At 40.0% G+C, this 13,469-nt stretch overlaps 1 protein-coding gene across 10 annotated transcripts in view; it reads left to right on the plus strand.

Moving 5' to 3' along the window:
* Positions 1-13,469, plus strand: part of LOC140716749 (neural cell adhesion molecule 1-like) — a 694,163-nt gene that overhangs the window by 496,068 nt on the left and 184,626 nt on the right. For all 10 annotated transcript variants that reach the window (XM_073029568.1, XM_073029569.1, XM_073029563.1 and 7 more), the window contains one exon: positions 9,820-9,970. In XM_073029568.1, coding sequence (XP_072885669.1) covers positions 9,820-9,970 — 151 coding nt within the window. The remainder of the gene's footprint in view (positions 1-9,819; positions 9,971-13,469) is intronic.

Genomic DNA, 13,469 nt, shown 5'->3' on the forward strand with positions numbered 1-13,469 from the left:
TACATAAAGGGGCTTCAGAAAATGAATCAAAATGCATCAATGTGTTTATTCTTGTTTAAATTTCATGTGTAAGCAAGAAAAAGTTGAAGGCAGTATAATCCCAAAGTGTAAAAGCTATCTGTATGACAAAGAATGACAGCAACCTCTGTGTGGAAAATTACAGCCCCCATTCTATACAACTTCACTCAGATTTCTCATTAATCTTCTCACAGTCTGGGTCATTGCACAATGACTGAAAAGAGGGAACAGTAAAGCTGATTTGCACAGTTCATCTGCAGTCATTTCAATTTTATTATCTTTCATAATAGGCTACTTTTGGAAATGGAAGTGTTATAGAACTTTATCTTTTAAACTCTTAGCATTCCCCAAGGCTTCATCAGTTTTATATTTAGCTATTACCAGAACAAAGATGTTAAAGTTCATTCCCATGAACTGCATATAAACAGAAACTGCAGGATCCAGACAAACTGCAATTGGCGGAAAGGTATTTGCTTATTAATTGCTGGGACCTGGACTTTGCAGGCTCAGCCAATATTTATTATCTTTTCCATAATTACCCTTCAGAAGTTAATTTCATTATTCTTATTCTTGTTGTTATTATTTATTTCTTGACCCACTGCACTTCTTATGATTGTAAAATTGGTAAATTAGTTTATTTTTGTCACGTGTATGAGGTACAGTGGAAAAACTGTTTTTCATGCTCCATTCCTCAAACTCCACCCATCAAACTCCACTCCTCAATCCCCACACCTCAAACTCCACCTCTCAAAATCAATGCCTGAAACTCCAACCCTCAAACACCAGGCCCGAAGCTAAACTCCGCAAACTCCACCCCTCAAACTTGATGCCTCAAATTCCACACCTCAAACTCCATGCCTCAAACTTTAACCCTCAAACTTCATGGTTCAAACTCCACCTCTCAAAATGCTGGAGGAACTCAGCAGGTCAGGCACCATCTGTGGAAGTGAATAAATAGTCAATGTTTCAGGCTGAAACTCTTCATCAGGACTGGAAAGGAAAGAGGAAGATGCCAGAATAAGGAGGAGGGTGAGAGGGGAAGGAGGACTAGCTAGAAGGTGGTAGGTGAAGCCAGGTAGGTGGGGCAGGGAGGATGAAGTGAGAAGTTGGGAGGTAATTGTGGAAAAGGTTGGAGAATAAGGATTCTGGTAGGAGAAGAGAGTGGACCATGAGAAAAAGTGAAGGAGGATGGACACCAGGGGGAGGTGATGGGCAGGTGAGCAGAAGAGGTGAGAGGCCAGAGTGGAGAATAGAAGAGGGAAGAGGTAGAGAGGAAAAAAATACAAGAAGAAGGAAAAATTGATTGCCATGCCATCAAATTGAAGGCTAGCTAGATGGAATACGAGGTGTTGCTCCTCTAGCCTGAGGGTGGCGGTCCGTATGGATCACTTAAGTACAGAAGTGAAATGAGGTAGTACAAGGGAAAACAATAAGAGAATGCAGAATGAAGTGTTCCAAGTTACAAGGAAAGTCCAGTGCAGGCAAGCAACAAGGTACATGGCCATAACAAGGTAGATTGTGAGATCAACAGTCCACTTACTGCATTAGAGGACTGCTCAATTACTTTATGCAGCTTGTGTACGTGCTTTCAGGGTTTTGTGCCTTCCACAAAAGGAAAAGGGAAGAGAGAAGGTTCAGGGTGAGTGGGGGTCTTTGATTGTTTTCTTTGCCTCGGCAGTGAGAAGTGTAGACTGAGTCCATGGAGGGGAGACTGGTTTCCATGATGTGTTAAGCATGCACCCTCAGTATTGTTGAAAAGGAAATCACGTGATTTATTTATTTATTTATTTAGAAATCCAACACAATAACAGGCCCTTCCACCCAACAAGCCTGCACCACCCAATTACACCCATACAACCAATTAACGTACGCACCCGTGTATCTTTGGAATGTGAGATAAATCCACAGCACCCGGAGGAAATCCACACGATCTCAAGGAGAATGTGCAAACTCTGAAGAGACAGTGGTGGAATTGAAACTGGATCGATGGTATTGTAATAGCGTTACACTAACAGCTACACTATGACACTGCCCCAAATATAAATGCAGCAGCAATGAAGGACTAGTGAGGATGTTGTTTAAAAGTTCAAAGCTAATTTATTATCAAAGTACATATATGTCACCATATATAGCCGAGATTCATTTTCTTACGGGTATACTCAAATAACTGGAATAGAATCAATGAAAGACCACACCAACTTATGCATTTAACCACTGTGCATAAGAGATAAAACTGTGCAAATATAAAACAAAATAAATGATAATGATAAATAAAGAAACAATAAATATCAAAAACATGGGATGAAGAGTCCTTGAAAGTAAAGCCATAGGTTGTGGGAACGTTTCAATGATAGGGCAAGTGAAGTTAAGTGAAATTATCCCTTGCAGGCAATGGTGTTCCCTTGCCTAAACCCTTTTCATCTCTGGCACTCATTGAGAGGTGTTGTCCAAGTAACTACATATTGGCATGGATGGTGCAGACTACCTATAGTATACTAGTTGGGAAGGAACTGAGGTAATGGATGGATACGAATCTAGCTGGTTGCTTTGTCCTGCGTATCATCAATATCCCTGAGTATTGTTAGCGGTGCACTCATCCAGGTATTCATCACACTCCTGACTTCCACCTTGTAGATGGTAGAAAGGTTTTGTGAGGTCAGGAGGTGAGTCACTAGCTGCTAGATACCCATCCTGTGATCTTCCCTTGTTGCTATGGTATTGACAGGTCCAATTAAGGTTCTAGTCATTGGCAATCCAAAGGGATATAAACACAAGAAATTCTACTCTGTAGATGTGGACATCTTGAGCACCACACACAAAATCTGGAGGAACTCAGCAAGTCAGGCAGCATCTGAGGGGAGGAATAAGCGATCAAAGTTTTGGACTGAGATCCTGCATTAGGACTGGAAAGGAAGAGGACAGTAGCCAGAATAAGAAGATGGGGGGAGGGGAAGTAGTTCAAGTTAGGAGAGCATCAAAGATAACAGGGGGATCCATGAGAGAGAGCTTGCCATTACCAGCCAGCTTGCCCTCCCCCCACCCTCTGTTCTGGAAATTATGCTTTCAGCAACAGGAGAAAGTGGAGAAGACTCTCCAACCTCTTTACTGAGGACTTAATCAAGATGAGCTTTATTTCTCACACGAAACTGGACATAGAAACAGCGAAATGTGTCATTTATGGCAATGACCAATGCACTTTGAATAAATGCTGAGGACAGCCTGCAAATGTCACCATGCTTCTGGCACCAACATATCATGCCCATGATTTACTAACCCTAACCCGTATGTCTTTGAAACATCGGAGGAAACCGGAGAACCTGGAGGAAACCCACACAGTCATGGAGAGAATGTACAAACTCCTTTCAGACAACAGCAGGAATTGAACCCCAATTGGAGATCGTCTGATACTGCAAAGCATTGCGCTAACTGCTAGGCTAACGGTGCCACAGTATTCAGCTGGGCTCACCTGCAATAGCTTGAGGGAACCTTCCTGGGCCTGTCCTCCCACTGTCAAGGAGGAAGCACCTCAGAAAGGTGGCATCCATTAGTAAGGACTCTCACCATTGAGGATATGCCCTCTTCTCATTACCACCATCAGGGAGCAATACAGTCAATAACTTAGGAACAGCTTCTTCCCCTCTGCAATCAGATTTCTGAATGGCCCATAAGCACTACCTTATTATTCCTTTATTGTTGGTACTACTGACTTCATTTTGTGATGTATAGTAATTTCAGATTTTTGCACTGGATGGCTGTATAAGTAGCTGGCGTACATCACAAGTCCTGTTATGCAGCCACTAATGCCAGGCAGACAGTCTCTGAAGAATATTGACAATGGCTGGGGTCACCCGTCTTGTAAAGACACTGCCCAGAAGAAGACAATGGCATACTACTTCTGGAGAAAAATTTGCCAAGACCAATCATGGTCATGGAAATACCATGATTGTCCTCATCATACAGCATGGTGCCTAACGAACAAATAAACAATGTTTATTAATTTTACATTTTTGTACTGTACTACTGCCGCAAAACATTAAATTTCATGTCACAAACACCAAGGTCCTTCAGTCTTGATAGAGGTTCTCGCCTTGAAACATCAATTATTTATTCCTCTCCTGACCTCCTGAATTCCTCCAGTGTGTTGTATATGTTGCTTTGGATTTCCAGCATCTGTAGAATCTCTTGTGTTTGAAGACTGGCTTCATTGACGAACACAATTTGAGGATTACTGGCGGCTGCCCGCAAGTGTCGCTATGATTCCCACACCAGCATAGCATGCCCACAAGGTACTAACCTCATGCTGCCTGATCTGCAATTTCACATCATACGGTATGCCAGTGATAATAAATCTGATTCTGAGATGCTCTACAACGGGATACTTGGGAAGCAGCTGTAAAGGAAACATCTGGCAGAGAGAAGTGTCCCAGCAACACTTTGCTTTTACAAAGGCATTAGAAATATCTGCCTTAACCATGAGTGGTGATGTCTCAAACCTGTCTGTGTCTGCCTGCTGGACACCAAACCCACAAACCTGGACCTCAGCCATGAGCCTCCTGTTGAAGTGAGATCCTTCTTATTTGGGGACATAACAGTTAAACACAAGAGATTCTGCAGATGCTAGAAATCCAAAGCAACACACACAAACTGCTGGAGGAAGTCAGCAGGTCAGGCAGCATCCATGTAAGTGAATAAGCAGTCGATGTTTTGGGCTAACACCCTTCTATAGGACTGTTTTATTAAATGATACAAGAGCAGAAACAAACAAGAAAGAGGAGTCAAGAGAACAGAGAAAAGACTAAGGAAAAAGCAGTCGTGGTTGTCTCATACTCACCATGACTAGGGATAACAAAAACTCCAATTATAACAACTAACCTATAAAATAGCCAGATTCAAGCAGCATGAAATCTGCTACTGAAAACTAAGAAGTTTCTAGAGAAATACAGAAGTCACTGTACCATAATTACTGGAAAATTTACTGAACAATTACATGTACTGTATAGAAGACCATACTATGAGACCATAAGACATAGGAGCAGAATTAGGCCATTTAGCCCATCAGGCTAAATGGCCTAATTCTGCCGTTTGATCATAACTGATCCACCCATAGCCCTCCATTTTCTATCATCTATGTGCCCATCTAAGAGTTTCTTAAATGCCCCTAATGTATTTGACTCTACCACCACCCATGGTAGCATGTTTCCTCTGATATTCCCTCTATACTCTCCTCCAATCACCTTAAAAATTATGCCTCGTATTAGACTAGGGGTTCCAAACCTTTTCTCTGCCTTGGACCAATACCATCAGGAAAGGGTCTGTGGACTCCAGATTGGGAATTCCTGTATTAGAATTTCCACCTGAGAAAAAGTCTCTGGTTCTCTGCTCTCTCTATGCTTCTTATCATCGAGTACACCTCTATCAAGTCACCGCTCATCCTCCTTCACTCCAGAGAGAAAAGCCCTAGCTCACTCAAACTATCGTCATAAGACATGCTCTCTAATCCAGGCAACATCCTGGTAAATCTGTTATGCACTCTCTCTAAAGCTCCCACAATTTTCCCATAATGAGCCGATTAAAACAGCACACAATACTCCAAGTGTGGTCTAACCAGAATTTTATAGAGCTGCAACATTACCTCATGGTTCTTGAACTCAGTCCCCATACTACTGAAGGCCAACACACCATATGCCTTCTGAATCACATTATCAGCTTGCATTGCAACTTTGAGAGATATATGGACGTAAACCTCAAGATCAATATACTGTCAAATATACTGACGGTATATTAAGTGATGTTCAAGGAAGCTTCCCAAGATATTCCTTGTATCAGACGAAGGAGAAACTTGACCTTAGACCAATGCACAGTGTACACAGTTGCATTTAGTGCTAAAAATACAGGCAAGGCTCAGGCAAAAAAAAGCTTATAGAGGCATTGGAGCAACACGCACAAAATGCTGGAGGAACTCAGCAGGTCAGAAGAGAAATGAACAGTTGATGTTCCTGTTGAGCCCCTTCATCAGGACTAAAGACAATGAAACGACTAACATCCAAAAACAGGAGGATGGAATCCAAATGTCAGGAGACAAGTTGAGTCTGCAGAGCTCCCAAGTATTACTTGACCATTTCACAGTGTTCGTTTTACCACGTCAGCTATAAATTTTATTTAGTGTCTCATAATAATTCTTGGCAAACAGTTTGAGCAGCAAACCTACCAGCTGATTAATATGTTTACCTTTTCCTCCTTTTATTGGCTGGAATTCTATCTCATTTAGCTTCACTTGTCATAGATAGTAAATCAAGTATATGATTCCTTCATTTTCCAAATAATACATCACATTTTCTGGCCTGTTTACAAGAAACTGTCATGAATTTAAAGACACCAATGTAAATACTTCAAACTGATGGTAGATTTGGAAATACTCTTGCAAGTCCTGGCATTGCAGAATGGCAGACTTTCTCCCATTTTCCTCGCCTTGCACTCTTTCACGCCTTCTTTGCCTATTAGGCTTTCAAATTTATTGTCATTCAACCATACACATGTATACAGCTAAACAAAAGAGGAGAATCAAAATAACGTTTAATAACACTGGTGTGTGTCATGAAATGTGTTGCTTTGTGGCAGCAATATATTACAATACATTATAAAAAGACTATAAATTAAAATGAAATATATACAGTACTGTGCAAAATTCTGAGACATATATATATTAAAAAAACTAGGATGCGTAAGACTTTTGCATAGTACTATAATAATTTTATGTATTGCACTGTATTGCTGCAAAAAACAAATTTCATGACATCTGTGAGTGATGATAAACCTCATTTTGATACAGGTCTCTATTGTGTACTGACAGTGGGAAGGGGGCAGGAAGAGGGCAATCATGGTTGGGAAAAGGGGAATAGAGAGGGCATAACTAGCTACCATAATAAATGCAATGCAGATCGAAAACAGATACATGGTTCCTATGTGAATTTTATGTAATTTCTGTGTGTCATTTTAATTTCATTGGTATTGGTTTATTATTGTCCTTTGTATCACAATATAGTGAAAAGCTCATCTTCCTTACTGTTCACACTGAACAAATCATTGCATAATTCTTTGAGCTAGAACAAGGTAAAACTATAATGATATAGAATAATGTGTAAGAGCTACCAAAAAGTGGTAAACAATAAAGTGCAAGTTCATAACGAGGTAGATTGTTGAGGCCAAGTGTCCATCTGATTGTACACAAGTTCCATTCAAGATTCTGTTAACAGTGGGATAGAAACTGTCCTTGAGCCCAGTGTACGTGCTTTCAGGCTTTTGCATCTTCTGCCTAATGGGAGAGAATATCCAGGGCATGTGGGAGCAGGAATGAATCCTATTCATGAGAGAATGAGGGGATATATCATAGATATATACAAAATAATGAGGTGTGTAGATAGGATAAATGGAATCAGGCATTTTCCTCTGAGGTTGGGTGAGACTAGAACCGAAGGTAATGGGTTAATGATAAGGTTGAAATATTTAAGGGGAAACTTCTTCCCTCGGTGAGTGGTGAGAGTGTGGAACAAGCTGTCAGTGGATGTGGACTGGATTTCAACATTTAAGAGAAGTTTGGATAGGTACATGGAAGGGAGGTGTATAGGGGGCTATGGTCCCATTCTGCTGGTCGATGGGACTAGGCAGATTAACAGTTTGGCACAGACTAGATGGGCCAAGGTACCTGTTTCTTTGCTGTAGTGTTCTGTGACTCTAACTTTATCATAGAGTGCAGAAGTTGCAGATAGGAACAGGTAGGGAATTGGGATGTGTATAGAAGAGGAAGGTGAGACCGGGTCTGAGCCTCTCCCACTGGGGTTATGGATCAGGGGGTCCATATTTCTGGAGACTGTGGAAGTATGTTACCCCTGAAGCAGGAAAGCACTCAGGAAAGAGAGTAACATCCAAGTACTTGATACAGGGAAGGCAAGATGTGTCAAGGGAAATGTAGATCGAAATAGAGAGAGCAGAAGATGAATTAAGGAGAGATATGTACAAAAGGAAGGAATTAAAGAAGATACTAATTTCATCAGCGTTTTTAGTGCCAAACTTACACTGGTGTTCCACCTGGATTCAATGCAAGTAGGTTGTACTGGATTCAGAGTTAGATTAACTGATCACATGTACATCAAAATGCATTAACAGCCAACACAACCCAAACAACACAAGCAACAACAGCAACAACACAAAACAACAGCAAAAGATGCCCCTTTCCCATCCTCCCACCACCCACTATCACACATAGACAGGATTCACTGTACGACCAGCATCTATTGGTATGTTAGATTTTCACTGAATATGAAACCATTGATAATCAGACCTAGTGCTGTTCGGATAACAAGTGAAAAAAGTAAAAGTTCGGATAAAAGTAAACAAGTGAAACATCACCCCAAAGGCAGCTTGAACAAAGCAGAATGTTTTCATATTGCAAAATATTATTGATTAAAGTTTCACAGGATTGTAATCATCACAGTTCACCATCAGTAACTTAAATTCTTTTGTATATTGTTGCTGTTTTCAAATCTATTAATTACACTAAATTAGGATTTGATAGCTGAGGAAACAGCTTTTAATCAGTTTATAGAACTTCGAAGTATCTGTTAATGACTAAATTGATCAGCACAATTTCTTTGTGTGGAATTAATTCTGTATGGAATGCAGACCCAGAGAATGCCGAGGAAAAGGAATGGAATTCCAGTACAGGTTGAGCACCCCTTAACCAAAATTCCAAAATCCAAAACCCTCTGAAATCCAGTTTTTTTGAGTGCTGACATGACGTCACAAATGGAAAATTCCACAAGGCACTGGGAAGGTTCCCATGCGATGTGCAAGTCACTTCACACCACAGACAGTTTTGAGAAGTGACCTCACATATGTAATGAACAGAAGTTAATGAAAAATAGAAAAACACTGCATAAAGCGAAAAAGTGAAAAAATCTCAATTGTGTATTGAAAGAATGGATTTGTCAGCATCAGAGTGAACATATGCTGCTTAATGGTTTGCTGATCATGAAACAAGCAAAGATCTATCATGATGAGCTGAAAATTGAAAGTAGTTGTAAATATTCGGCAGGCTAGTTGCAGAAATTTAAGAAAAGGCCCAGCATTAAATGTTCAAAGATTTGTGGTGATAAAGTGTCTGCTGATCACAAAACAGCAGAGAAATTCATTAATGAGTTTGCCAAGATCGTCGTTTATGAAAATCTAACACACTGAATGGCTGCATTAGTACATATGTGTGATGAACACATGTATGACAAAAGCTGATTACTGGTAATACATAAATTCAGAATCAGGAAAGAAGGTGATGCCAAACAGCCATTGACAGTCTACCTGGGTGAGTCCTGCTGAAAGGTTTCGTATCAAAACATAGTTGTACTCTTTTCCATAGATGCTGCCTGGTCTGTTGATTTCCTTCAGCATTTTGTGGGTGTTGGTTGGGTGGCCAAGATAGTAATAGCTTACCTTTCGGATGGTTCAAAGTATACATTATTGTTTCATGCACGAAGTTTTAAAATGTATGACATTAACTACCTTCAGAGTATATGTATAAGCTGTATATGTGATATAAATGGATTTTGTGTTTAGACTTGGGTCTCCTCACCAAAGTATCTCATTATATAGATGCAAATATTACTCAATTTGAAAAAATCCCATATCCGAAACACTTTTGGCCCCAAGCATTTTGGATAATCGGTGCTCAACCTGTACCTGATGTGAACTTGAGGTGTATGATCAGTCCTTCCACACCTTGTTAATATCACATCTCTCTCTACCCGGCAGACCATGGACGAGAGGATTGAGGTTCGCAGCAATGCAAGAGTTTCTTCACTGACACTCAAGGACATACAGCACACTGACTCGGGTGAATATGAGTGCAAAGCCAGAAACTCAATTGGCCAGGACTCCGAGTCCATGTACCTTGAAGTTCTTTGTAAGTAAAATGTTAATACCATTTTAAAATGTTTGGATGTTCTCTGTGGATTGTCTGACTTAACACTAGATTCCCATAGAGCACAGAGCCATTTACTCTTTTTGTCGACTTCTTTTAATTTCTAATGTAACAATTCCTAATTTTCCTGCCTTTTGCTATGTTCACACTGATGTTCCTATGCCTACAGTTTGGTAGAAAGACATCTGACTGGAATGTGTCAGTATGTCAGTGATGTGACAGTAAGGATGGGAATAGAATGAGTTGGCAGATAAATGCGTGGCTGAAGAATTGAAGCAGGGGGCAGGGATTCAGATTTCTGGATCATTGGGACTCTTCTGGGGCAGGTGTGACCTGTACAAAAGAGATGGATTGCATGAATCCAAGGAGGACCAATATCCTTGCAGGTAGGTTTGCTAGAGCCGTTGGGAGTGGTTTAAACTAATATAACGGGGATGGGAACCAGTATGATAGAGCTGAGGATGAGCCAGCAGGTTTACAAGTAGATGATGGATGTAATTTTGATAGGTAGAAAGTAAAGTCTGACATTGCAGTATTCAGTGGACTAAAGGAAATTACAGTGGTATGGGAGAGGAATTGGTCAAAGTAAATTAGAAGGAGCTGCTGGCAGGAATGACAGCAGAGCAGCAATGGTGTGAGTTTCTGGGAAAAATTAGGAAGGTGCAGGATAGATGTATTACAAAAACAAAGAAATACTCAAATGGCAAAATAGTACAACCACGTCTGACAAGGCAAGTCAAAGCTAATGTAAAAGCAAAAATTAGCAGGAAGGTAGAGAATTGGGAGCTTTTAAAAACCTACAGAGAGCAACTAAAAGAATCATTAGGAAGGAAAAGGTGAAATATGAAAGCAAGCTAGCAAACGTTATCAAAGTGGATAGTAACAGCTTTGTCAAGTATGTATAAAATAAAAGAAAGATGAGAGTGGACATAGAACCGCTAGAAAATGAGGCAGGAGAAATAATAATGGGGGCCAAGGTGATGGCAGATGAAATAAATGAGTATTTTGCATCAGTCTTCACTGTGGAAGACACTGTGGAATGAAAGGGTTATCATATGAGGAACGTTTGACAGTTCTGGGTCTGTACTCCCTAGAATTTAGAAGGATGAGTGGGTACCTCATTGAAACCTTTCAAACATTGAAAGGTCTAGACAGAGTAGATGTAGAAAGGATTTTTCCCATCGTGGGGGTTCTAGGTCAAGAGGGCACAGCCTCAGGATAGAGGGGCATCCATTTAAAACAGAGATGCGGAGAAATTTCTTTAGCCAGAGGTTGGTGAATTTATGGAATTTGTTACCACAGGCAGCTGCGGAGGCTAGGGTGTATTTAAGGCAGAGCTTGACAGGTCTGAGTTGGACACGGCATCAGAGGTTACGGGGAGAAGGTTGGGGAGTAGGGCTGAGGAGAGGAAAAAAGGATCAGCCATGAATGAATGGTGGAGCAGACTCGATGGGCCAAATGGCTTAATTCTGCTCCTATGTCTTATGCTCTTATGGTCTTATAAGGAAGGGCCAGTCAATGATTGGGTACAAATGCATACAGTGCATAGAGTTAAATTATACCACAGAGGCAAAATTCAAAAGGGCAAAGAATGCAGGACTGAAGGTGCTGTATTTAAATGCAAATAGTATGTGGACAAACTTGTCGGGCAATTAGAGATTATTTGGTATGATATTGTGGGCATCACTGAGTCGTGGCTGAAAGGTCATAGTTGGGAGCTTCATATCAAAGGATAGATTTTATATTGCATGCAGGTCAGCAGGAGACGCTCATGGAGTGAGCACTGTTTCAGATTCGCTCCATAACCTTTACTTTTTTTAACCTATGATCACCCTTATTTAACTTATTTTTACCTACACCAAAAGATTCTTGCTACTTTTTTGGACTTATCTTTAAGAGTTTATTGTGAATTTTTGAAGAAATGGCTCTTAGATCTAAAGGACGAGAACCTGGGAAAAATCCTAACGGAAACGGGAAGAAGCAAACTGATCCTAAACACACTGAATTGACTTATGAAATGTTATTGGAGGTCTTAAATGAAAAATTTGAAGAACAACGACAAATTTTTAAACAAGATATAAAGGCTTTTCAAGATTATATGGATAAGACGGATTCAATAGTTAACCAGTAGCAAGTTCTAATCGCAACTCTGCAAGAGGACGCTCGGAAGCGAGATTTGATAATTGAAAAATTGGAGCAGAACTTACTTTCGACGATTAAACAAGTGGAAACACTTAAAGCCAAGAGTGTCGACTTTGAGAATCGGTCCAGAAGACAGAACCTTCGCATACTTGGTCTCCCAGAAGGTATTGAACAAGGGGACCCCTCGAAGTACTTTGCTCAACTTTTAAAGGATGCGTTCCCTTCTGTATTCCCAGACAGTCCTCCGTTACTCGATCGCGCTCACAGAATTATGCGTCGATCAACAAGTGCTTCAGCTAAACCACCGGTTGTAATTGTCCGATTTCACTATGTGCATGTTAAAGAGCAACTTATTCGTGTGGCTCGGCGTGTAGGGATGGTTAAATTTCAAGATCACAACTTTCGTTTAGTAGAAGATTTTAGTCCAGAAGTAATGAAGGCAAGGCTTCTTTTTAAACCTCTGATGTCTGAATGTTATGAGAAAAATCTAAAACCTGCGCTCTTATACCCTGCGAAGCTCAGAATTTGGCCTCCGAATGCTCCACGGCGAGTTTTCCTTTCTACATCTGAAGCGAGAAGATTTTTGAATGAGAACTTCCCTACTGCTACGGATTCTCATTCCTAATAAATGAGTGATTTTGATCGTGCAAGATGGTTTTTATTTCCAAAACCAGATTTTGTTTTTGGCTATTGGTGTAGGTTTACTCTATATTTTATACTCTAGTTAAAGTTTTTTTTGACATACTAATCTTGTTATTTTACTTACTTCAACCACTGTACTTTATCTTTGGTTATTATTATTAATCCTTTGAAGGTGAATTTTTTTTTACTAAGATGGCGGTTTCTTCTCTAAAATATTTTTAGGTTTTTTTTTATTTCACCATTTTTTTTTCTTGTCTTCTTCCTATAATGCATTTCTTATCACAGTTTAAATTTTTTTTGGTGTTTGGGTTTTTAACCCGATTTATAAGTTACTAGTGATTATATTCTTTTTGGTTTTTTTACGATTAATTATATTAAGAAGTTTGGTTTTAGTATAGTGATTATTATTTCTTTAGAGTTTGGGTGGATTTTTTTTTATTCTTTATATACGGAGTTGTCTTCTGCTGATATGGGGGTAGATTTAGTTTCATTTTTCCTTTTTCCCAGCCTATCCCTGGCTGGGATGGTCTTTTTTCTTCTTGGGTGTGGGGTGGGAGGTCTTTTTCTAAATCTTATGGTTCTTATACTAGTTTTTTTTTTAGTTTTTTCATTTGGGCTGATTTTAAACTACAATAATGTCCACTATGTCGTCACTTCCGGGTCCGCCCCTTGTTTTTGTTCCTCTTCCGGGTGCATG

Source organism: Hemitrygon akajei, chromosome 26 (genome assembly GCF_048418815.1).
Source record: "Hemitrygon akajei chromosome 26, sHemAka1.3, whole genome shotgun sequence".
Taxonomy (NCBI): domain Eukaryota; kingdom Metazoa; phylum Chordata; class Chondrichthyes; order Myliobatiformes; family Dasyatidae; genus Hemitrygon; species Hemitrygon akajei.